General features: G+C 39.2%; 1 protein-coding gene across 6 annotated transcripts in view; it reads left to right on the plus strand.

The window, feature by feature from the left end:
• Nucleotides 1-26,679, plus strand: part of Caper (RNA-binding protein 39-like protein Caper) — a 356,013-nt gene that overhangs the window by 75,869 nt on the left and 253,465 nt on the right. For all 6 annotated transcript variants that reach the window (XM_067145486.1, XM_067145480.1, XM_067145482.1 and 3 more), the window contains one exon: nt 24,526-24,581. Coding sequence is in view for 5 of the 6 variants with exons in the window: in XM_067145480.1 (XP_067001581.1) it covers nt 24,526-24,581 (56 nt within the window). In the remaining variant the exon portion in view is untranslated. The remainder of the gene's footprint in view (nt 1-24,525; nt 24,582-26,679) is intronic.

Genomic DNA, 26,679 nt, shown 5'->3' on the forward strand with positions numbered 1-26,679 from the left:
TAGACTACAAGAATGCAGGTTCGAATCTGCCTCTTGGCGGGGTTTTTTAGCACAGGAATATTGTTTTATCAAGGAGGATTATTACCGTTTTATATTTTGTTGTTAGTGATTTATGCAGGCGCTTACAGTTTAAAGGAATTATTTCATCCATACAACCAGTTCTTCCTTCATTATGATTGGAATGCGCATGCGTCATTAGTAAAGCTGTCTAAGGTTCGAAGATATGTCACTCAAATTGAGGAAGGAGAGACCAGAGGCAACTGAATAAAGATTCAACGAAATCCCCTTACCTTTTCATTTCATTGCGTATTTATTAATTAGTTATTTACTAATTATTACTCTTAATCTGCTTACCCCCGTGGGTTGGTTTTTTCCTCAGACTCAGCGAGGGATCCCACTTCTACTGCCTCAAGGGCAGTGTCCTGGAGCTTGAGAGCCTGGGTTGGGGATACAACTGGGGAGGATGACCAGTACCTCGCCCAAGCGGCCTCACCTGCTATGCTGAACAGGGGCCTTGGTGGGGGATGCGTAGATTGGAAGGGATAGACCAGGAAGAGGGAAGGAAGCGGCCGTGGCCTTAAGTTAGGTACCATCCCAGCATTTGCCTGGAGAAGTGGGAAGCAACGGAAAACCACTTCCAGTATGGCTGAGGTGGGAATTGAACCCACCTCTACTCAGTTGACCTCCTGAGGCTGAGTGGACCCCGTTCCAACCCTCGTACCACTTTCCAAATTTCGTGGCAGAGTCGGGAATCGAACCCGGGCCTCCGGGGGTGGCAGCTAATCACACTAACCACTACACCACAGAGGCGGACACTAATTATTACTAATTTATTAATTTTTGACTTATTTATTGTTTCTACTCCTCAGTTCATAAGTACCTTAACAGAATTCATGAACAGATTTAGAAATAATTATTAGCGCCTAGAGGTTATGGCTATGTTAACAAACCACATGTGAGAAGAACAAGGAACAGAACAGGAGTGGAAATGCACGTGGTCTGTCCAGTGAGTTTCCTCTCTCGCGCATGTACTCCATTGCACATGTTCGTACTACCGGTTCGTGCCACAGGCCGCGGACAAATTTTGGCGGTCAGTAACTGCAGTTTGAGGTGTGTTGGAACGCTGAATTTGAGTACATGCATCAGTCTGGGATTGGTTTGGTGAGTTCGAACGCTTTTTCTCAACTGCACATACGTCGGACGGTCAGGGACTCGTGTTGGAAGAAATCTAATGTCGACCAGTAATGAATTGAGTGTGATGGAACTCTTGAGCAACAAGGCTTTGAACCTTGGCAGTCGTTGGTAATAACTATTCATCCTAAGAAGAGTACTGACTTTTCATATCAGAAGAATCAACGTACTAATGTGTGATATTTCAAGGAGGTAGCTGAATAACAGACTGCAGCTGGGAAACATATTTTTCACGCGCACGGCATAATGGCAGTATTATCTAAACATTAATGGTGAAGTGTTGCCACATAACATTGTTTCTGTTGTAGGTGACGGTGCATGTCTATTTAGATCTCTTTCTTACATTTTATATTCTACTCAGTTACGGCATAAAGAAGTTCGTGAAGTTATTGTCTCGTATGTTGTGAACAGTTGGGTAGAGTTCTTCATTTTGTACGAAAATAATCTTGGTAATAACTATTACTCCTCAGAAGAGTACCGACTTTTCATGTCAGAAGATTAAGCTTATGGTGGAACACGTGAGTTGACGGCAGCAAGCAAAATATTTCCAAACCGCTTTGAAGTTTATCGTGATCAAAAGTTATACTGGACATTTGGTGATGAAGCTAATACCGTGAAAAGATTGTGATTTACTGGTAATCTTTCTAACGGATATTTTGAAGTATATATGAATGTCAGTGCGAAGAAACAAGGGCTTCATTCATTGTTACAAAAGTATCCAAAAAAACCCGTCGTACTCGATACTCAAATGTTACAAGAAAAATACAATTTAAAAAAAGCAGCAGCCATATTTTTTACTGAATAATCCTTCCGCACATAGCATATATGTTTGGTGTCAGGAAGGGCATCTGGCCGTAAAACAGCGCCAAATTCACATGTGCTACTCAGATTGCACCCGCGACCCCACAGACCTGGGAAAAGCGGTAGGAAAAAGAAGAAAGAAGAACCATTCGTACAATGATTCATAAATGCCAATTCTGAATGCTCTCAAGTGGAAAGGTGAAACACCAGGCATGTGTTGCGATTCAGGCAAGGTTGAGCTGCCACCACTCCAATCTCCACCTGAACCAATGTACAGTTTACTAATGGGTGCCCATCCAGATTATGGTCATTTTTTGGATCGAATTAGAAAATATAACAGCTGTTTCTATATGACATCTTTTGGAGCTAAACAAGTCATCCAACACGGCTTCATGCCAACTTTCAAAGTACAAGGTCAAATTTATCATTCCATAGGCAGTCTATTGCCAAACGCTCCTCAAGATCCTGGTATTTTGCAGATTTACTTTGTTGGTGAAGATGAAAGAGAAGCACTAATACGCTGTTCTAAGATACCAGATGTTAAGCCGGCTTTGGTTAAACAGTTGCAAAAAATGCTCCAAGATGTTAACTGTTATGTGAAGAACTTGAAAACAGGTCTTGAGAAGGTGCCTTCAGGAGTCAATATTTTAAGGTAGTTATTCATGCAAACAGAAAGCCAGCTGACGCTCACAATAGACGATATAATGCCCCAATATCTAATGAGGTTGTTTTAGTAAACTACCAGTGAAAAATCTTTAACTACAGAACAACTTGTAGTATATCGTAAAATCCTGAGTAGCATACAGTCTGAACGTGGAAAAATCTTCATTTTAGATGCTCCAGGTGGTACGTGAAAAACATTCCTGATAAATTTGCTATTGTCAAAAGTCAGAAGTACTAGAAACATTGCTGTGGCTGCCGCATCGTCTGGGATCGCAGCAACGTTACTGGAGCGAGGTCAAACTGCGCATGCAGCCTTCAAACTGCCTCTTGATCTTACTCGCTCTGAGACTCCCATCTGTTATATTTCTAAACAATCTAACACGGCCCAGGTTTTGCGAGAGTGTAAACTCATTATTTGGGATGAAAGGACAATGGGATATAAATGTGGGTGTCAGGCTCTCGATAATACTCTCAAAAGGCTCTCGATAATACTCTCAAAAGGCTCTCGATAATACTCTCAAAAGGCTCTCGATAATACTCTCAAAGACTTGAGGGTAACAAAGATATAATGTGTTACTGTGTTACTCGCTGGAGATTTTCGTCAAACTTTTCCAGTGATACCAAGAGGGACATGTGCTGACGAGGCAGAGGCATATGTAAAAACCTCATATTTATGGTCTAAAGTACACAAACTTACTTTGAGAAAAAATGTGAGGGTCCATTTGAGTGGTGATCTTTTGGCTGACGAAATTTCGGAAAGTCTTCTGAAAATCGGAAATGGAGAATTATCAGAAGTCGCTGGGAAAATTTTGATTCCTGAAGGTTTAGGTTCAGTAGTAAACTCTTTAGGAAGTCTTATTTCAAAGATATATCCCGATATAGCTAATCGGAAAGACGAATCTATGAACTGGCTATGCGAGCTAGCAATTCTCTCACAAAAAAATGAGACGGCTAATGAAATAATTGAAGCATTGCTTACATATTTTGATGTAGAAAAATAGAGTATAAATCAGCCGACACCGTATTACAAACGGACGATGTTGTGAATTATCCAGTAGAATTTCTAAATACTGTTAATCCTCCAGGATTCCCATCTCACAAACTTTGTTTGGAAGTAGGAGCAACTGTAATGTTGTTACATAACCTCAAACCATCTATGTTGTGCAATGGCACTAGATTACATGTGACGTGTTTAAAAAATAATAGAAGCTACTGTTATTACAGGGTATGGGGAATCAGTGTTCATTCCACGAATACCACTTATACCATGAGATTCTCCGTTTGAGTTTAAAAGACTGTAATTTCCAATATTAGAGTAGGCTTTGCTATGACAATACCGGGCGAGTTGGCAGTGCGGTTAGGAGCGCACAGCTGTGAGCTTGCATCCGGTAGATAGTGGGTTCGAACTCCACTGTCGGCAGCCATGAAGATGGTTTTCCGTGGTTTCCCATTTTCACACCAGGCAAATGCTGGGGCTCTACCTTAAGGCCAGGCTGCTTCCTTCCCATTCCTATGCCTTTCCTATCCCATCGTCGCCCTAAGACCTATGTGTGTCGGTGCGACGTAAAGCAAATAAAAAAAAAATAAAAAATAGACAATTAATAAATCCCAAGGTCGGGGTTTTAACATTTGCAGGAATTGACCTGCACGAAAAATGTTTTTCCCACAGAAAATTTTTTGTTACCTGTTCCAGAGTAAGTTCTCCAAGTTGCTTAATCCTTTTCGTACCAGAAGGAAGAACTGCCAACATTGGATATAAAGAAGTTCTAAATTGAATAATTATACTGTATTTAAAATTCTTCTTTTATTTACTTTTTATGTGATACGTACGATTTTACATTACTTATTCCACGGCCAACTTGATGCGTCACTCAAGGAGCGCAGCAAGGGATCCAGTCCGCATGCTTATTTATTGATTAAGTATATTGAAGTTCATATTTTCTAAAGATATTTAAGTTATTTGATGCTTAGGTCTTATAATGCGTTTCCTTAAATCTTTATAATTATAATTGAGTTTGTTAGCAAATAATTGTGTTTTAACTCTGTTTTGATTTCATAATTAAAAGTTAATTTTAAGATTAAGACGATTTATACATTTAATAATGTATTATTATTTCATTCCATTCATAAAGCAGGCAAATAAGTTGTTACAAAAGAAGTAATGTAAAATATTAACATATTTACATGTCGAGATCACAGGGAATTTTAAATTTCATTTAACATTGAACTCGGAATACACACTGAAACTTTTCAGTTCCGGCCGAAGCTGAGAAAGGAAAACACTTAATTTACGTTCACGTCTTACATTTCTTATGAAAGTCGATGAACGCGTAAGGTTGGTTTGGTGGCCTTCAAAAGAAAATGGGAAATAAAAAAAGTATAATGGGGCACAACTCGACTATGACGCGAGTGAAGCCACGGGCAAAGCGCTAGTACATTAATATGGATAGAGGCAAAGTGTATGTTGCAGCGATACATTTTTAAAAAGCATTTGATACGGTAAGCAGAAGAGCGTTAGTAGAAAAATTGGGTAGGTTGGGGGTTTTGGGGAAGATGATCCGTGCAGTGGAAGCAACATATAGGAAAGTCAGGTGCTGTATTAAGCTGGGGGAAAATATGTTAAGTAGGCTGTTAGATTGTAAGGTGGGTTTAAAACAGGGTTGTAAATTATCTCCGATATTGTTTATTTTATTCATTAACGCTATTTTAGATGGGCACGGTGGGAATAATTGGGCACACCGGTTCTAAATGGGATGTTGATCCCGGGACTGATTTTTGTGGACGATGTGGTTTTGTTTACGTTAACTGGAGGAGGGATGCAGCAAAGTTTAAATGCGGTGTTGGAATACGCCAAGATATGGGTCCTAAAAATCAACGGGAGAAAATCTAAGGTGATGGTAATGCAGGCACATAAAGGGAGGAAAAATGATGTGAAATGGATGGTACAGAGCGAGAGGATAGGACAGGTAAATGTCTGTCTGTTAGGTCATCAGCCCAGATGCTGTTGGATCCTCAAATAGCACCACCAAAGGCTATGCAGTTCTAGGAAAACCACAGAAACCAATGGCAGAGCCCAAATAAGGCGTACAAGGCAAGATGAGGAGTGAGGTAGTTTGCCATTGCTTTCCTCACTGGACCAGAATGTGCCATTGCAGCATGACTGATCCTGTGAGCAACACCTTTCATAACACTCAGACACTATTTGTGCTCCAAATGTCATTACTCAGCACCACTCATACCCCAGCAGCTTCCATATTGTCACAGCCATGGATGAGACTGGGACTTCGGTGGAAGCTACACTTTGCTCTCGCCTGTGCCAAGAGATGGATACAAAAATACTGCATCCATCAAGAAATTTAGGAGCGATTTTAAACTGTAGGGGGAGATGGGATGACCAAATTAGGAGAGCAAGGGGGAAGGGAAAGGCTGCCCTAGTAGTAGTCAAAATTTTAGTGGCAAAATTCCTGGGAATAAGCTATGAAACTTTGAGGTTGGTCTTAAGATCAGTAGTCTTAGGCAGAGTAATGTATGAGGCAGAAGTATGGGAATTGGAGGAAAAGGTCATGTTAGGACAAATTAGGAGTAAATTTGGTAAGGCGGTAATGAGACTCCCTCAGTGCACTGCGAATGCTGGGGTGATGTTGATGTGCTGGGAAGATATTGAGATAGTGTGTGTAAAAAGAGTAATCAAATATTGGATGTGTTTGAAAACAGGGGAGGCTTGGGGGGGTGCTTCATGCAGCATACGAACAACAAAAGAAGAGCATGTACGAGGGGTGCTGGCTAGCAAAAATTAAACTATACCTTGAGAGGGTGGGGATGGGGTACGTGTGGGAAGAGGTATGGAATAAGAATGATATTCGCAGTCAGAGAGTGCTTTTAAGGAGGATTAGAGATATTCTAAGACAGAGAATGATAGAGGAATGCAGGGTTAGAGGATCTCTTAGTGTTTTCAATGATGTAATGGAACTGACAGAGTTAAATATTCGGAATGTAGATAGATTGAAGAGAGGAGATTTACTGTGGTGGCTTATGGGGTTATATAAGAATAAGGGGTGGATAAAGGGTAATAAGTCACTATGCATATTATGTGGGATAAAGTGTAATGATCTACACTTAATAAGTAATCGTAAGACACAGGTCAGGTAAGAAATAAAATTTTGAGTGCCAACAAGCAGGAGTTATTAGAACAAGGGGATGAAAAAAAAATCTTAGGGTGGGTGGCCATAGAATGGGGAAAAGGAGGGGAACTAAACAGTTATTTATGTGCAGTAAGAAGAATATGTGAATTAAAGTTAAAAGAAGGAAGTACATAAACTTATAAGGTTGTGTGAAAGCTAAAAGACGGTTCGCGGTCTTATGAGTGTTCATGAATATAAAAGACTAGGTAGTTGAGATTTGGTAATATAGTGCATTGTAATAAGGTATGTGTTGAAGGTAAGTTGTGAAACAAGAAAAATATGAGCACGCTAGCGGCAACAGTAGGTCAGTCATGGCTGAGTCAGCCGACATAGAAGAATAGGTCACGTATGAAGTGTTTATAGTATGTATGTATCAGTGTGCCAGCTGACTCAGCCAGGCTGGAGATAATAGGGACGGTGGCCTTATTAGGAGGCGTGTGTAATCAATCTGGTAATGAGGATGCACACTGCCCTAGAGGCTAACTCAAGATGGAAGGAGAGGGATGGAAGGCTAGACTTCTTTTAGTAACGTGGGTTGATAGAGTGAGAGTGGTTGTTAATTAGTAATTAAATAGTGTTAGAGAGAGGGCGGGGGAGAAACGGGAAGTTGGGGGGCTGTACATAACCGAGGGAGGACGGGATAGTACGGGCTTATCCTAAATGAATGAGGTAGAGTGTCAGCAAATGTAGCAGGGAAAATGTTGATAGAAGAAAGGGAGGGGGTGCACATGGGGAGCAGGATTTCCGCTTACATGTGTCCTGCTGAAATATGGAATGGTGAGAAATTAGCGATTGTCAGCTGCTATGGTAGGTGGGCTCTTCCTCTTGGGCCTCATGAGAAAGGGCTGGGAGGGTGGCTCATTTTCTCACCAAGGGGGGATAACACGACCGGTCAGTAATTATAGGGGTGGCCCTTGCATGGGGACTGGTTTTCCACCCGTGTGAGGAGTCACAAATTAAGTTAGATGTAGAAGCGGGCTTACATGTGGTCTGGCTTTCTGCCCATGAAAGAGGCTGCACAGTAGTGGTAGTTTAAGGTGGGTGACGTCTTGCATTTGGTCTGGTTTTCCGCCTGTGCAAAGGGTCACATAATAGTATATAGGCGTGGTGTCTCATGTGATATTGGTTATCTGCTCATGTGAGAGAGGCCACACATCAGTGTTTGTGTTCGTATTCTGGTTAAAATGGTTCAGTTTATTGGTTTTTTGAACATGTAATTTGGGCGGAAAACCTGTAACGTTTGATGTTTAAATAAATAAAAGAGTTTAACTTGTATACAGGGATACTGTAGTAAAAGAAGGTGAATGCTTAGGAACAGCTATGTGTAAAGATGGGAAAAAGTAAACATCTTGGTGGAATTATGAAGTGAGGGCCGCTTGTAAACTTAAAAAGAAGGTATATCAGAAATGGCTCGAAACAAGGACTGATCATACTGGGAATGGTATGTAGATGAAACAAACAGAGCAAAATGAAGAATTGTTGAACCCAAGAAAAAGTCATGGGAAGATTTTGGTAATAACCTGGAAAGGCTAGGTTGGTCAAGCAACAGGGAAACCTTTCTGGATAATAATAAAGAATCATAGAAAGGGAGGGAAAAAGGAAATGAACTGTGTTTTTGGTAAATTAGATGAACTCGTAGTAGACCCCAGGGAATCACTGGATAGATGGAAGGTATATTTTGAAAATATTCTCAACATAAAAGGAAATCTTTCTGTTGACGTCTTGAGCAGCTACACTCATGAGAAAGAGGGCAATGATGGTTAAATGAGAACATTAGTAGAGGCATTTGCGTCAATAGCTGGTTTTAAAAAAATCATGTTTACAGTTTTGCTAAGCGTCGCACAGAGAAACGTCTACATATACATTACAATATATGTTCAAAATATTGTACACTGTTCAGAAATGAACCAGCAGAATTACTACTGTAAATTATAATAATTATAAAATACAATTTTACAGATATTCTAGGTTTTTGAACACTGATTTTATATATGAAGTTCTTAAAATGTAAGGTATGCATTTGTTTTTTCTTCAACAGTTGGCTTTATGTTGCACTAACACAGATAGGTATTATGGCGATGATGGGATAGCAAATGCATAGGAGTGGGAAGGAAGCAGCTGTGGCCTTCAGGTCTGGTGTGAAAATGGGAAACCTCGGAAAACTATCTCCAGGGTTGTGGACAGTGGGATTTGAACACTATCTCCCGGATGCAAGCTGTCAGCTGTTACACTGAAATGAAGTATGAATGCAATACACCTCAAAATATGGCAGAGCGCATCACTGATTTCAGAGGTTAGTTAATATTTTTGCGCACCTGATTCAATTTCAAAGGGGCTATTCCCATGTAAATTTATAGTGAGATGTTATCAATTCTCTACTGGCGCTTGGAATATGTTTTCATGATACGTATAGTACGGTCAAGTTAAGTTAGGTGACACTGTTTGAATATGAAAACGAACATTTGCGATAAGATGCGATCGATCATCGAACAGTACAGTTTTCTCCCTATGTACACTTACGAGCTCTCTCTTGGACATTCAAAAGCAAGTTTGTAGTCAATTAGTAATACCTGTTGACGCAAGTGTAATAGACAGATATAATTTGAAAACAATATTCTTTAACCCATGGGTAAATAATGCAAGTATTGAGCTCGAATTATTATTATTATTATTATTATTATTATTTTATTATTATTATTATTATATATATATATATAATTCGCTGGGGCCATCAAGGACCACGTTAAGTCTTGTTGCATTTGACACTGAACTTGGCCTTCTTTAGAGCCCAAATTTCCCTCATTCTTTGTGAGTGGGCCTGCTTACGCTCCTCTGTCCAAAGGGCACCGTGTCTTCTCCTCGGCTGCTCGTCTCGGTTTAGCCCATTCGTCAATATTTTCTTGTGGAAGAGATCTCTGTTAAAGGCGTCTTCAGCTGAGATATTTAGCATTTGCAGGTCTTCTTTGGTATTTCTAAACCAGGGAATTGTGGTTTTGGGGTTTGAATCAAAAAAGTGAAAGATTTCTTTAGTTAACTTTCTTCCGTCCATTCTTTTCAGATGACCGTAAAATCGTGCCCGTCTTTTTCTGATTGTGTTGGTAATTTTCTCTATTTTGCTGTAGACTTCCTTGTTGGATCTCTTTTGATGGATTCCATTTCTGTACTTTGATCCCAAGATTCCTCTCACAATTTTACGTTCTCTTTTCTCCAGTTCTTCAAGGAGTCCTTTGTTGACATTTAGAGACAGGGTTTCGGCTGCATATAGAACTACTGGCTTCAGAACTGTTTCATCGTGACGTATCTTGGTGTTTTGGGAAAGGCATTTTTTTGTTGTAGATTGTGCGGGATGTTTGGTAGGCTATTTCCAGTTTGCGTACTCGCTCCTGAAGTGCTTCTTTGTCCAGTCCATTTTTCATGATGTTCTCACCCAGGTATTTGAATTTGTCTACTCGGGTGATTTCCCCGTATTTCGTATGGAGTTTTGGTGGAGCCTCTTTGATGTTAGTCATTACTTCTGTTTTCTCAAACGATATCTGCAAACCAGTTTGTTCGGCAATTTCCTTTAAAATTTCAACTTGAGCTCTAGCGGTTTCTATGTCGTTTGAGAGAACAGCAATATCATCGGCAAATGCTAAGCAGTCTGTTGCGATCCCCTTAGATTTGGTTCCTATTCTCAATGGACTGTAGTTGGTTTCCTGTAATCTCACCCGCCAGGTTCTGATGATCTTTTCAAGAACACAGTTGAAGAGTATCGGGGATAGCCCATCACCTTGTCGGACTCCTGTTTTGATGTCAAAGGAATGCGAGAGACATCCGTGGAACTTCACCTTGGATTTTGTATCGGTCAGGGTGGCTCTAATTAATGCCAGCAGTTTCAAATCAACTCCAAATTCATTTAAGATGTTTAGCAGGACTTCCCGGTCAATGGAGTCGTACGCTTTCTTAAAGTCCACAAAGACAGACACATACTGCTTGGACCTTAGTGTACAATATCTGATGATCGTTTTGAGTTTGGATCTGTTCAGCTGTTGAGCGACCTTTTCTGAACCCTCCTTGGTATTCACCTATTTGATGTTCGACTTGTGCTTTCAAACGCTCCAGGATGGCAAGTGATAGAATTTTGTAAGTTACGGGTAGCAAAGATATTCCTCTGTAGTTGTTAATGTTCTTCATGCTGCCCTTTTTGTGTAATGGATGGATCAAAGCTATTTTCCAATCTTCGGGTAGGGTCTCTTTGTTCCAAATTTCTTCTATTTGCTTTTGCAAGATATCAAGTGACTCCTCTGGGGCATATTTACATAGTTCTGCTACTACTGAGTCTTCCCCTGGCGCTTTATTATTTTTGAGACGGGCAATGTGGCGCTTGATTTCATCTCTGTCGGGTGGTCTGGAATCTGGGTACCTGAGTAAGGGTTCCTTGGTCTCAATGGCGCTTTGAGGTTTAGAGCAATTAAGTAAATTCTTGAAGTAATCTGCCAGAATGCTGCAATTTTCTTCATTTGATGTCGCCAGTGTGCCGTCCTTTCGCTCAAAGCATAGAGATGGTGGTTTATAGCCAGTGAGTTTGCGTTTGAAGGCTCTGTAGTACTCACTGCTTTCATTCTTCCTAAAGTTTTGTTCTATCTTTTCAATGAGAGATTTTTCGTATTTACGTTTCTCAGTTCTGAACACCCTAGCTGCTTGGGCACGTTGGGTTTTGTAGGTTTCCCAATCATTTTCTGATTTCGTAGAGTAGTACTGTTTCCACGCATTGAGTTTTTCTTGGAGGACTGATTCGCAGGTACCATTCCACCAGGCATGCTTTTTGCCTCTCTTGATTTCTGCAACGTCTTTGGCGGCCTCAACAAGGAGACTTTTGGCGTCAGTGTCATTTGGTCTAGCCTTCTCCTGGAACTCCTCGACCCTTTGCCGAAGTTTATCATTGTCAAAGCGTGTGATCTGTTTGGTTGTCTTCCTTGTGTTTGCGGGAATTGGTTTGAATTTGATAAGAGACATATAATGATCTGAGGCCACATTGATGCCTTTCTTTACCTTGACATTCATAATCTCAGGGCTGTTTCTCCTGGAGATTGCAACATGATCAATTTGGAACTCTCCGAGAGCTTGGACGGGAGAACGCCAAGTCATTTGCTTTCTGGGTAGATGGCGAAAGTGGGTCGACATGACCTGCAGGTTGTGATTTTTGCAAATGGACACCAGTCTTTTGGCATTGGGATTGGTTCTTTTGTGAGCAGGGTAATTTCCTATAACTTTCTTGTACTTCTGTTCACGACCTAGTTGGGCATTGAAGTCACCCAAAAGAAGCTTGACATGGTGTTTGGGGATTTTGTTTAATTTTTCATCCAGTAGGTCCCAGAAATTATAAACTTCGTCTGGATCAGACTTGTTCTTATCGTTTGTAGGAGCATGTGCGTTAACTAGGGCGTAGGTTTTTTTGTAGGAGCATGTGCGTTAACTAGGGCGTAAGTTTTGTTCGCGCATTTAATTGTGAGTATAGACAATCTGTCATTCACAGGTTCGAAATTTGCAACCGATTTAAGGATCTTGGTTCTAACAGCAAACGCGGTTCCAAGCATCACAGCTCCATTGAGGATTCCTCTTTGCGCTTTGCTCTTGAAAAATCGGTAGCCTTCGGATTAAAAAATCTCTTCATCTGGGTACCTTGTTTCGTGAAGAGCTTTGGTGAGGGTTTTCAGCTTGCCAGTTTGTGTAAGTGAATTTATGTTGAAAGTTGCTAGAAAGGTTTTAGATTTTGGCCTGAGTTCTTGACTCTTCGGGGTACACCGAGACGCTCCGACTTGTCTCTTGCATGATGCCGAGTCGCCGCCAGAATCTGAACGAGACTCGTGCGCCGTGGCATTCACGACGAGGGATTTATCCGAAGATTTACCCCCTGGGGTATGTTTCTTGAAATGTGCCATCATGCTTTTTGACTTGACTTTGCTTTGGACGGGTACCCATCCTTTTACAACTAGGGTTGTTAGCCCTAGAGGTTGCCTCAAGATGTTTTCTGGCTTCTGGTCATTTACCAGTCTTCGCCGTAACCCTGGCAAGGGACCAGTTTTTTTTTTCACGGTGGTTTTTTATCCTACTACCCTCTGACTCTGCTGGCGGCAGACCCAGCGAGCTTCCCCAATTCCAATGGGACGCGCCCGATGGAGGTAACCAGTAAATCCCCACACGGGTATTATTATTGTTACCAAATTCTTACAAGTTCATGTTATCGGGAACGTGGATTGGCTACCATAGACCCCCAAGCTATTCTGGCACAGTTTTCACTTCCTGTGTCACACTTCTCACATTGATCTTTCCGTCCGACTTCCCATGGTCCACACTTATTCTCTCCTGGCTCCGACGGTATACTGTATGTGTGACGCTAGAGAGTCTTTAATTTTCACGCCCTTCTTCTCTCAGGACATTCACTCTTCGAAGGGTTAGACCTTGATGATGATGATGATGATGATGATGATGATGATGATGATGCTTGCTGTTTAGGGGGCCTAACATCTACGTCATCGGCACCTAATGATACGAGGTGGGACGAAATAAAATTATAATTAAAGTTTAAAAATTTATTCACTGACTAGAATTTAAAACAAATTATAAAAATGAATAATATGAATTTAAAATAATCACGAAGTGTTTTATTTCCTAATAAAATGGTAAAAGAATAGAATAAGGTAAAATAAGGCATTGCCTTGGCGTACAATAATATAGACCTGTATCATTCAAGTTAAAAGTTAAAAATCACATTAAAATACACAAAGCAAACTAAAAAAGAATCAGCCGAATGAAACGTAGTTCGCAATATACAATTAAAGCAGATAAAAAGCTCATTTTTATACACGATAAAACAGGCCACTATCCCTCGTAAAACGGATGACGAGGTCTGCTGAATGCTCGTCATCACGTGCTTCGTCTGGTTAGAATTAAGAGGGGATGGTTACCTAGCTGAGTATAGTCACTAAAAAGAACGTTCGCATGTCAATGATAAAATATTAAATGCGAGGAGCATACAGACTTAATTTTAATTATTACCCTTGGCTGAATGGTCAACGTATTGACCTTCAGTATAGACAGCCCACCGTTCGGGCCGGAGATTGTAACTGTGTGTGGTTATTCCTACTCTGGGGGAATGGGTGTTTGTGTTTATCCCAACACATTCATTTTCATATTCACAATACTGGGATGACAACTGCAACTATTAAAATACAGTGTTTAAAATGGCATATCTATGGCATATTTCAATTTTTTCTTACTTTCTGTTCAACTCCTCGCCACCTGCTCTCAATCGTCTGACTTTATCCCATGCTGTGACGGAAGACCAACACTCACCTTGTTTTATTATTATTATTATTATTATTATTATTATTATTATTATTATTATTATTATTATTCGTGAGGTATGGTTATGAAGTGTTTACATCCACTTAGTATTAGTATCGTTATTATTTATGATCACATTGTGAGGTTATGTCATGAAACGTGCTGTATACATTGATACGAGTTTAGTTAATGTAAGAACCTATAATAATATATAATTTATCACCTGTATATATGGTGTGTAATCCACTAGGGTATTGTGCAACACGTTGTAATAACCATAACAACACTAGGTAAGACGAGAACTATGGAGAACCTTCCTTCCAATTGTAACGGTGTATTAAGCACTCTAGAATTTACTAGAAGATATGCTGTGACATATCCTAGAAGCTTGGCCAGGCGACATATAAGGAAGTGGTCTTGATTATGGAGTGGAGTTTAGTTGGATATGTTTTCTTGAGCACGTGTTGCGTTTAGGCCAACATGCTAATTTAAGTAGTCAGCAGTGAACTGTTTCAAGGTTGCAACCTCCATGTACTTCGTGATACGTAGTTTTCAAAGATTGTAATTTGCTGATGTGTGTGTTTTGTTTGTGACGGCAGTTGATTAGGTTATGTGCGATTGTGTAAATAATTAATTGTAAATAAAGATCAGTGTATGCAAGTTGACAGCATTTTGTATGTGTCTTTGTGGCTACAGCACCGTTGACTGCTGTTCTCTAAAAAGGGGAATTCAGAATGAAAGACGATAACACGTTTTCGTAATAAATGCGTAAATTACCGATAGCAGCAGTCGAAGAACATACGCAAACGCTCATCATTCAACGTTACAAAGAAGTAACACACGTAATACTCACGAAAATACCAAAAAAAATTACCGTGGAGTGGTCGAAACTGACTAATGACTGGTCAGGAACTGGACCTGTGCCTCTCATGCAAATAAAACCCAGTATAAAAAGGCAGTAACCCAAGACAGATGTATTTTAAAACACAATAGGATTTATTAAATTAAACTTTGGCTAAAGCAAGGATAAAGCAGAGTATAACAGTGGAAACGTAGGGGAAGTGAATACAACTTACATGCATAATCATGGATCTTTTAACGTTCCTTGACATGATTGGGAGATCTTTTTAATGTCACCAACTTCTCATTCAATTGTATCATATTTTCTTCACAATAATTTAGAGGCATCGATTTATGTTATAATAAGATAAGGTCAAAACATTTATTTCTTTATACGGAGAAATCGTATAGTAACAAACTGGTAACCACAACCTTATCAGAAAAAAAGGGGGCAATATGCCCACCCAAACACAAAAAGAAAATAATGCCTGTAAGGAAATATGAGAAATAAAGATAGCACAAACCCGTCATTCATACATGAATACACGTAGACCATATGTCCAAGGGTGTCATAAAAGCAAAACAGAGACCACTGCGATGGAATCGCAGCAGCACAAGCATGTAAGCTCATAGTACTTGAGCTCGATCTGAAAGATTAGATCCAAGTTTCAAGGTGGCTGTAAATGTAATACAAGGCTCACCCCATCGTATAAAATCACAGAACAATCGTGCTATAAGACACATTCGTATCTGCTCTAGAAACGGAAATGAATTGACCCAAGATAGCATTATATGTACACATAACATAATGAGCCCACGATGAGACGTCGAGGAAGGAGACATAGATACAGGTCTCAAATACACAACCAAGGCAGACAGATAATGACATGCACCCATACACACATAACAGGTCTGTGTTGACTTCTTGTCCTTACATAACGGTATAAATACATTCAGGAATAATAATAATAATAATAATAATAATAATAATAATAATAATAATAATGTGAAAGGAAAACAGAGAATCACATCACAATGATTAAAAGTGAAATAACACAAACTGGATTACAAAGACATTAAACCAAGTAGCTGTGGCAGCCAAAGAGAAAGGTAAAATAACAAATACCTGGGGTCAGATTCTGTACACGTTAAGTGATCCTGAACATAAAGTCAGGACAGAGAATTAAGTAAGGCAAGGTTTGCAGTACCACATGATACACATTTTGCAAGACCGTCTTGCCATCTTTTTGTTAAAAGCCCCTCTCCTTTTCATTGAGATAATAAAAGCAAAAGGGTAGGGAAGAAAGAAATGTCTTGGAATATCAAAGTGGGATGGTGGCGCCATCTGTCAAGTTAGGGAAGAAGTAATTGTCAAGTCCAAGAAAGTTACAATATTGGAACAACAAACGCATGGTATAGCCTCTAGGAAATAGAATAATAGCACAGCTAGAGCGATGGAGCAAAAGAGCATTTGGTGCGACACATCGCTTGGCATTACTAAAAATAATACTTCATGTTCGTATGTCCAATGTGGTTTCAGACCCCAGAGGGGCTGTCAGAATCAGATTTTCAGTGTACGCTATAAGATTGAAATAGAGGAATAGGAAGTTAGATCTAGAGAAGGCATATGGCAGAGTACCGAGGGAAGATGTGTTAACCGTACTGGGGGATTAGGGGATTCAGGGTAAATTATTAAAAGCAATCGATATATATGTTGACAGCTGAGCTGCAGTGAGGATTGATGGCAAAATGAGTTCTTGGTTCAGGGTACATACGGGATTTAGATAAGGCTATAATGTCACCTTTGTTGTTCATAGTTTACATGGACCATCTATTAAAAGGTATAAAGTGGTGGGGAGGGATTCAGGTCAGTAGAAATGTAGTGCGCAGTTTGGCTGTGCCTATGAACATAGGTGCAAATGAGAATGATATGAAAATTAGCCTTTTCAAGACTAACGTGATGTCACTTTGGAAGAAACCTAAGAGAATTGTATGTCAGGTTGGGAATACAAAACTGGAACAGGAGATCATTTCAAGTATTTAGATGTGTATTCACCCAGGATGGTAGCATACCTGCCAACTTTCCCGATTTAGGCGGGAGACTCCCGATTTTCGACAGTTTTTCCCGCCTCCCGATTATTCTATTATTTCTCCCGATTTTAGCTTATTTTTTGGTGAACTTCAAACATTTATTTTCAAATCCCGCCGTTTCATCTTTTTTACGCCAGTGGCTGGAAGTCCTTCGCTCATTGGCCGCTTTCAAACGAAACATCGACGTTTATGAATGCGAGAAATGTTCGCGAATGTACGATGTTTATTGAAACCTTTATATCGCGACGCGTGTATCGATTGTCAGTCTCTCGTTCTCGCGTGATATGTAGGTGTTCGTTCACATCAGTCTAGTCGATTCCATTCTCTTTGGTCGATTCTAGAGACTCGTCGCTAGATATTGAGTGTTTCTTAGTAATTTAGTGACAGAATTTCAATGATAACTACTATAACTACTAGTGACTTTTCTAGAGATTTTACGAGCCATTTGGAGACAATTCAGACTAATTTTTATTTATCTCAATATAAATAAAACAAGAGTTTTGTCCGTACAGTGCTCAGAATTTAAAAAGAATGATATTTGCGTACCGGTCGCGACCATCCATAGTAACAAGGGGATATGCACGTTTTAATTTTCCGTAATTTCTGTCTCTGTCTGTACGTACGTAGGTGCGTACGCACGCTCATCACGAGAAAACGGCTGAAGAGAATTTAATGAAAATCGGTATATAACGTCGGGGAATAAGTCGCTACAATCTACGCCATAAATAATTTTATTCACGCTGAGTGAAATGGTAGTTTAGGGGAAGGCCTAAAATTAAATTCTCAAATATTTATGTTATTATTGGCCCTATCGATAAATACTACATAACTAAAGTTATATATTATACAATTTCCTATCATTTATGTCTTATACATTTTTACCGTACCGGCTATGATGATAGAGATATTCATGGATTCGGATTTTTTTTGCTAAGTCCATATCAGCGCCGGGGTACGTGAACATGGGTGAACAGAATTTTATGTAAAGTCGCGGAATAAGGAACTACGCTATAAATAACTTTATTCACTCTGTTCAAAATGGTAGTTTAGGGGAAGGTACCAAAATTTAATTTTTAATAACCTATCTTACTGGTCATATTGAAAAGTACTACATAACAAAAGTTACAGAGAATACAATTTCCGATTATTTATGTGTTATTAAGTTTTACCGTACCGACTACAATAATATTGGTGGTGATGGTGATTAAATTGTGAAGATAATAATAAGAATGAGAAAAAAGTCATGAAGGAACAATTGCTTAAATAACACAAGAGGTTGTCATGAAAGAAAGGAGGACTCGCTTGAAATTAAATGCTATAAATCACAGATTTGGAAGAAAACTAAGTGTGAAGGCCTCCAATATAGAAAGCTCATAAAATTGATCAGCAATAACATTACATTGACCATTGTTTGTTGTGATGTGCTTTGTGTATTCTGCTGCCATTTATCTCCGATAGATAGGATTACTGCTGCGTATTGAGTATAACAGCCTGCCTGAATATTGGCGGGAAGTAGCTGGGGAGTGGGGAGTTAGATCTCTCTCTTCTTTAGCATGCCATTCCTCTGGTTCATAAATTTTCTGATACTACTGGTACGTAACACTCTGGATCAGCATAGTATTCCAGCTATTCAATTCCTACTCTGAGGCAGTGATTGGAATGAGCAGTGTGCACACTTAAACGGAATAATTACACAGGAGTATTCGTGGCTGTCTGTAGCCTGGTCATTCTAGCTCTGAAACTTTTGAACTACTAGATCGACACCGTAGTACATTTTGCTAAAGTGAGAAAATGTGCTATTTTCATTTTATCGAATATCTCATATGACAACATTGCTTTTTATCGCAACATTCATAGTGGCATCATTGCAATGACCTATGTTGACTTTAGTTGGGAAAACTATAAGGACAGTCTTTCTGAGAATTCCGTAGTAAAGCACGGGTACATCAGCTAGTTATTTGATCCAAATAGCATTGCGCTTTGCATAATCGCACGGGCACTTGATGCAATGTATTAATCTATGCATTTGCTAAGTAGCCTAATGGCATCTAAGTGCATGACTGATTCACGCATGCGTTCATACTATTTTCAGCAGGCTTATCAGGGACCGATCATCTCACTCACATACTTTCTGTGAGGGAATAGAGATGTGTAATTTTTAACCTTGTAGCCTCGTATAGCTACAATCGGGCTTTGAGACAATAAGTATTATAAATATATTGTAGTACTGTATTGTGCAAGACATGTAGAATAAGCAGTTTTGATTAGTTGTATCTCCTGATTTCTCCTGATTTTTTCTGATTTTCATATCAAAATCTCCTGATTTTTGGTTTTGTAAAGTTGGCAGGTATGTGGTAGTATAGTGAGATTGAATCAAGGTGCAGCAAAGGTAATGCAGTAAGCTTGCAGTTGCAGTTAACATTATTCTCTAAGAAAGAAGTCGGCTGCAGGACGAAACTGTCTTTAACACCGGTCTGTTTTCAGACCAACTTTGCTTTACGTGAGTGAAAGCTGGGTGGAATCCGGATAACTTATTCATAAGTTAGAAGTAACAGACATGAAAGTAGCGAGAATAATTACTGGTAAAAACAGGTGGGGGCAATGGCAAGAGGGTACTCGGAATGCAGAGACAGAGGCGAAGTTAAAAATAAATACTATTGATGAAGCTGTATGTTTAAACTGTTTTGGGTGGTGGGGTCATGTAAAGTGAGTCGAGGTTAGGTTACCTAGGAGAAAAATGTAGAGGGAGACCAAGACGATGATTACTGTTTCTAGTGCTTTAATATATAATAATTTCGTGCGGCTATTACTAGCCGAGTGCAGCCCTTGTAAGGCAGACCCTTCGATGAGGGTGAGCGGCATCTGCCATGTGTAGGTAACTGCGTGTTATTGTGATGGAGGATAGTGTTCTTTGTGGTGTGAGTTGCAGGGATGTTGAGGACAGCACAAACACCCAGCCCCCGGGCCATTGGAATTAACGGGTGAAGGTTAAAATCCCCGACCCGGCCGGGAATTGAACCCGGGACCCTCTGAACCGAAGGCCAGTATGCTGACCATTCAGCCAACGAGTTGGACAGGGCTTTAATGATAAGAGATATAGAAATAAACGAGGCCGCAGTGCTAGTTACAAATAGAGGGGGCGTGTAGTAAATTCACATAAGCTTGCAGACAGAATACTCAAAAGCATAAGTCTATAATGATGTATACTGTATATGCATGCATGTATACGAAACTAGAACACACTTATTCTTGCTGCACCCCGAAGATAGAAGAACTTCATCACCAGTTGCATAAAAGCGGGCTCCCCTCGAACACCAATTATTGGTGGTGTGTTGTTGAGTATTTGGTTACAAGTTATGACCTGAGAGCAGTGTGTGGAGCACTGAAGTGAGTTGATTGTGCTAATTATTGATCTTGCCTGCAGTTGAGCGAAGTGGACAGCCGTCATGCATTGCGGTAGCCACTGTTTGTGTACTTGAACTTGAATACATAGAACTGTTGTATGAAGTGACTAGTGCATGTAGTGCGAAGTGAGAGTGAAAGTTGAAACCTGTATGTTAAGATAACGAAGACTGCCAGCCGAAGACTTGCTGTGAGGACTAAAGCCTTTTGTTAATAGCCAGTAATTAGTGAATTGTAGTAATTCTTTGTTGAGTATTGTTGTGTGTGTACTAATGGCGCCATTCACGATTAAATTAGTTTAGTAAAACGGTTGGTGTTTTATTCATAACAATATTTTAAAAACTTGAATAAGAAAACAATTTTAACCACCCTTCAGTTGACTTGTTAGGGTATCATGCAGTATAACTTTCATTAATAATGTTATTGCTTTTACGTCCCAATAACTACTTCTGAAGATTTTCAGACACACCGAGGTGCCACATTTTTCTCCCACAGGAGTTCTTTTATGTGCCAGTAAATCAATCGACATGAGGCTGACATGTTTGAGCATCTTCATATACCACTTGACTGAGCCAGGATAGAACCTGCCAAGTTGGGTTCAGAAGGCCAGCACCTCAACCATCTGAGCCACTCAGGCTGGTAAACTTTCATTTTCATGAGCTGTAATCCCTAAAAATTATCATGAAACGATTAAATTAACACTTTACAAGCATCATTTTTCATAGGTCAAGCAACGAAGAGTTCTGTGCGTTCAGGTTTAGAATTGGTTCTTAAATTTGTCAGCCCATTTCCATTTGCTGAAAGTCTCTCACTGCCACCGTTTGAAAGAGGTATCCACAACATTTTCACAGCATTCTCATTGAAGGCGTGATGTTCAATTTGTAGTCCTAAGAGTATTTTCACCGGGCGAGTTGGCCATGCGGTTAATGCAGTCAGAGGCGCGCGGCTGTGAGCTTGAATACAGGGGATAGCAGGTTCGAATCCCACTGTTGGCAGCCCTGAAGATGGTTTTCCATGGTTTCCCATTTTTACACCAGGCAAATGCTGGGGCTATTCCTTAATTAAGGCCACGGCCGCTTCCTTCCCATTCCTAGGCCTTTCCTCTCCCATCGTCGCCATAAGACCTATCTGTGTTGGTGCGACGTAAAACAAATAGCAATTCGTATTAAACAGTATCATGTTATATATTGTACCGGTAACAGACACGCACTTTATCACACGCGTGATCGAGCATGTGAAGTACGCAGGGCATGTGCAGTCTTAGAGTAGGAGAAGGTACAGAGAGGGAATTGCAGTTGAATAAGTTTTACTATTGCCGACTCGTTGGCTGAATGGTCAGCGTACTTGCCTTCAGTTCAGAGGGTCCCGGGTTTGATTCCGGCCGTGTTGGGGATTTTAACCTTCACTGGTTAATTCCAATGGCCCGGGGACTGGGTGTTTGTGCTGTCCCCAACAATCCTCCAACTCACACACTACTAAAAAAAAATCACTATCCTCCACAACAATAACACGCAATTACCTACCCATGGCAGATTCCACCCACCCTCATCAGAGGGTCTGTCTTACAAGGGCTGCCACTCGGCTAGAAATAGCCACACAAAATTATTATTATTATTATTATTATTATTATTATTATTACTACTGTTGGCAAATGTAAAGAAATTCCCTGTGATGTCATGAAATCCTTGTCAAATGGAACTTGCATACCATCAAACTGTGATATTTGAAAACAAATAAAGTTTATTCTTAACATTTTAATTCTGCTAATGATTGACAGTTACAGTAAAAGGGTCCAAGTTCATTCTTGAAGTTTCAAGCAAACGCTCTATTCAAAACTATAATGAAATAAATAAAGTTCTTTCTTGGAATAATGAATCAGTTTGACTTCTTATGAAAATAAATAAAGTTCACTCTTGAGGTTCTTAATTGAATGCCCAATTCAAAAATTATTGTACGTTAGAGTTCATTCTTGAGCTAAGAAGTAAAATTGTTATTGCTCAAGTTCTAATTTACTGAAAAAATACCTAACGAAATGGCTAAGTCTCGATTGCATTCTATAAATGTCCTTCATAGTTCTTTCCGCTCGTTAGGAAGTTTGTTTGAGCTTTGGTGTAGCTCTGGTAAGATTTAATATTACACTGGCTTTACGTGTAAAATTGAGAGTTTTTTATAAAATTGAAAGTCACTTGAGAAATTGATAGTTACTTGAAAAATTGAAAGTAACTTATGAACTTGAAAGTTAAATTGCAAGTTACTTGGAAAACTGGTAGTGACTTGTGGACTTGAAAGTAAAATTGGAAGTCACAGTTCATAAAGTTCGAACTGACTGTTCTTTAATCAACACAGATGCATTATCACCTTTAAGTTGTTGTTCTGGATCTTGAAGTTGCTGGCTCCATCTGATTGCATCCTCGCACCCCCAGAGTACCATGTATCCACCGACGATCCGGAACACCATCACCATATGTCCCCCGACGATCCGGAACACAATCACCATGTATCCCCCGGAGCTACCACGTTCCCATGATGGAAGTTCACACGATGATATGGGTAGTGAAGTCTATGCATGTGGCGTCAAATTGCTCACGCCACTTGGTGTGTTAAAGCACTGTTGGTTCATGATTAACGAGTGTAACGTTGTAGGGAAGTTTCACTTGTGATATTTGAACCAAGGTTTCACTTAACAATGCCAACGAAACGTCACTGTCCAACTGCACAAGTTCAATACGCTGAATGCATTGTTCCCTGCTGTAAGTTTGAATACAGTTCGTGAATTCCGAACAAAGTCTGTACATTCTATCTCGCACACGATAATGTTGTAATGTTCAGTTACTCAGTCTGTGTTTCCTCACGTGAAATAATGGACACACAATATTCAAGAAACAGTCTGTACTGCCTATCTCGCACACTGTAATGTCGCATTGTTCAATTACACTTTCTATGTTCTCTCACATAAAATAATGGGCATGTAATATTCAAGAAACAGCCTATCCCCTATCTCGCACACCATAAAGTCCTAAATAGCTGGTCACTCGCAGAAGTTCAAATACATAAACATGTCTCATTAAATTGTAAGTTATGTTGTGTTTTCAAGCAAGCAACGTAATACATTAAGGTGTCTGAATGCTACAATTTTTAAATAAGTCCTTTAGAAGTGGACGAAAAGTTTAGAGTATATAGTTACACTGCTGTCACAGTCAAAGTTCTCACCTAAGGCGTGCCTCGCTGATGCTGATTTTGAAGTTGCAGACGTTTGGAACTTGGCACCCCATGCACGAAGTCAAAGGATACTTGCCAGTACTACGTCATTCAGCAGTCCTCCAGCGGTCTCTGCTGTCGGTTGTTGTGTGACGTTGAGTCTCCAGGCTGGCCTTTTATACAAAAAGTTGATCCTGAGCGTGAAAGTCACGTGTATCACCCGATGTTTTAACATCTTAATATCTCCGTAAATAATGTAGCTATGGACTGGAAATTTGAGTACAAGCTATTTGTTATTGCCAGCTACATGATCCCGTTATCCATTTGCTGTTATCTCATCAGGAAGCAAAGATAGAAAAAAAGCTTCTAGATAATTCCATCTGGCGTGCAGGACACGTGTTTGGTGACAATGTGGTCATGTGTTGGCAAGCTGCAGCCGAGCTTGCGTCACAGACTACAATGCACACAATTTAAACTTACGAAACAGGGCATGCGGTCTCCAGTTTGATTACGGGCAATTGCAGGTGTAACCGGATGGTTCCTGTTTCAATATATTACAAAAATTTATGAACTTACATGCAAAACAGTGTCAAAATTGAAATATTTAAAATGTGATACTGAAGGACTTGTTTATGGTTTTATCTCTCTTAAGTATCCTAGTCTGAAAACATTGGACACAGTTATTAATCTTTGGTATCTAAAGTTCAGTCAGATGCTGAAAGGTGTAACTTGATAAAAGCTAACAAAATATATTTTATTGCATTGTTATTTTGCCTTCTAAATTCATAGCATGTTTTGAAAGCTATACTAACAAATCTTTTTTCTTTTGTAGATATGGCAGAAGATTTTGATGTAGAGGCCATGCTTGAAGCACCATATAAAAAGGGAGTAAGTATAATTCTGTGTTCAGAATATTTTCTTATGCCTGTAGCCTGAATATCAGTTATCTAAGAAGTGTTGGTATATGTTAATTGCTACATTTTAAGAATCGACATTTTGCAAAGGATGTTTATTCTCTTTTTTACTTTTTTCCTTAAGGATTGGAAAAATTTATTGAAAATTTGAGATACCAAAAAGATAGAATAATAGTATGGATTTTTGGCAGTTGTGCTGTTGAACAATATATTTTAAATATTTTTCCAGTCCTTATTCTGCCAATTTTTATGATAATAGTGTGATAATATTTGTTTTAGCCTATTAATTTAATCTATCACTGACTTAGAATCCTCCATTTCTGTATCTTGTAGACTCTTACATGTCACAGCTTGGCTCTGAACCAAGCCACAGAACGGGGCAGGGGCCCAAAGCACAGAGGTACTGCAGAGTTATTAGGTATCTTAAATCATGTTCTATCATATGCATCTCTTTAAAAAAAAAAAAAAAAAAAATTGAGTTATTTTTGCTTGAATCCTCTTCCAACTTTCTTTCTGTAATGTAATATTAGACTTGTAAATCTCTGTTTCAGTATAATTATTTTAAAAATTTAACAAATTGTTTATGATAAATTTTAATATTTTGATGTTAACTGTAAACTTTAAATCATACAGTTTGGGAATGAATAGAATACAGCAGATCTTCATGATAAGTGTAGGCATGTCGCATATTACTCAATAGCAGTTTGGCTACACACATATATGTATATGTACTTGATATTTTATATATTATTATTGACTGAATTTCGCAAGGTTTCTGAATGTGTCCCCTTCTGTCACCCCAGGGTCCCACCCAGATGGGTTTGCGACAATTCTTTACCAAGAGATGCTTGATCACTCGAACGCTTCAACGGAAGAAGATTGATCCCAGGAAGCTGTGGAGGCAAAAAGCTTGTTTTAACGCTCCCAGATGCACTGTAGTGTAGTCCAATTGCCTGTCAACAAATTCCACAGAACCAGAAGGGTTTCTCTGTGTTCATTGTGTAATGATATTGCGTCGGTGGCAGTAATGTTTTCTGCTTATTTAGGTTTTGTGTGTATGTGTAATGTTAAAAAATACATATGAGAAAAAAGAAATTTGCAGTTCTAGGAGATAATTTTGTAGGACTATCTATGTTGTAATTTCCATTACCTTGAGATACTGATCATGAAGAATTAAGTGGCCATTGTTATCTATTCCTTTTCAACATGTTGAATACAGTACTTCTCTTACTATATAGCTTGGAAATCATTCTTCGAATGTCTATGAAGTAGTAGGTTGTGTAAAATATAAAATATATATTATCAATTATACATACAATATGTCCGGGAGTGAAGTATTCAAAACTTGAGCAATGCTGCATTCTGTATAGATACCAGCGGGGAGTTCTCATGATATGGTTGTAAAATTACCTTGGTCGTATTATTTGGATTATATAATGGCTCTTAAGTATTTACGGGAAAGGCTTTGATGTATAGCATCAATTTCGCTCTATGTATGAATCGTGCAATACAGAGAGGCCTAGTGAAATGCATTTTAGAATATTGTAAACAAGATTTCTGTAAAGTCCCAGTTCTCTGAAAGTAAAAAGGTGTTGCATAAACTTACAAAACTGGGACACTTCTTCTTATCAAAAATGCACTTTTTAGTGAAAAGCATTCTCTCCAGGCATTGAAGTTACTGAAATAATACTTGATAAGATTTTGTAGTCATGAAAGAAAAATTACCAGAATATTGTGATAGAGTTCAATATGAATCAAACCCAGGCTTCATTTCATGAACTGATAGAACTTGTCTGTATGTTGGACAGCCAGACATTGCTGAGAGTTATATGAGTTTTCTGAAGCAAATGTTGCATACTTTCATTTTGGCTTTAACACATTGTTGGAGACGGCTACATTTGAAGTTGCTCCCTCCAGAAATTGCAGGATTTTTAATGGTTTTTGAAATTTTTTCATTGCTAGGGTAAGCCAGGGTTATAACAACTTTTATAATATTTAGAAAGATCAAGAGTTTTAATTATCATAATAGTGCAGTAATTTTTAAATATAAATTTATGAAGATAGTAAGTTTT

Source organism: Anabrus simplex, chromosome 4 (assembly GCF_040414725.1).
Source record: "Anabrus simplex isolate iqAnaSimp1 chromosome 4, ASM4041472v1, whole genome shotgun sequence".
In the NCBI taxonomy this organism is placed as follows: domain Eukaryota; kingdom Metazoa; phylum Arthropoda; class Insecta; order Orthoptera; family Tettigoniidae; genus Anabrus; species Anabrus simplex.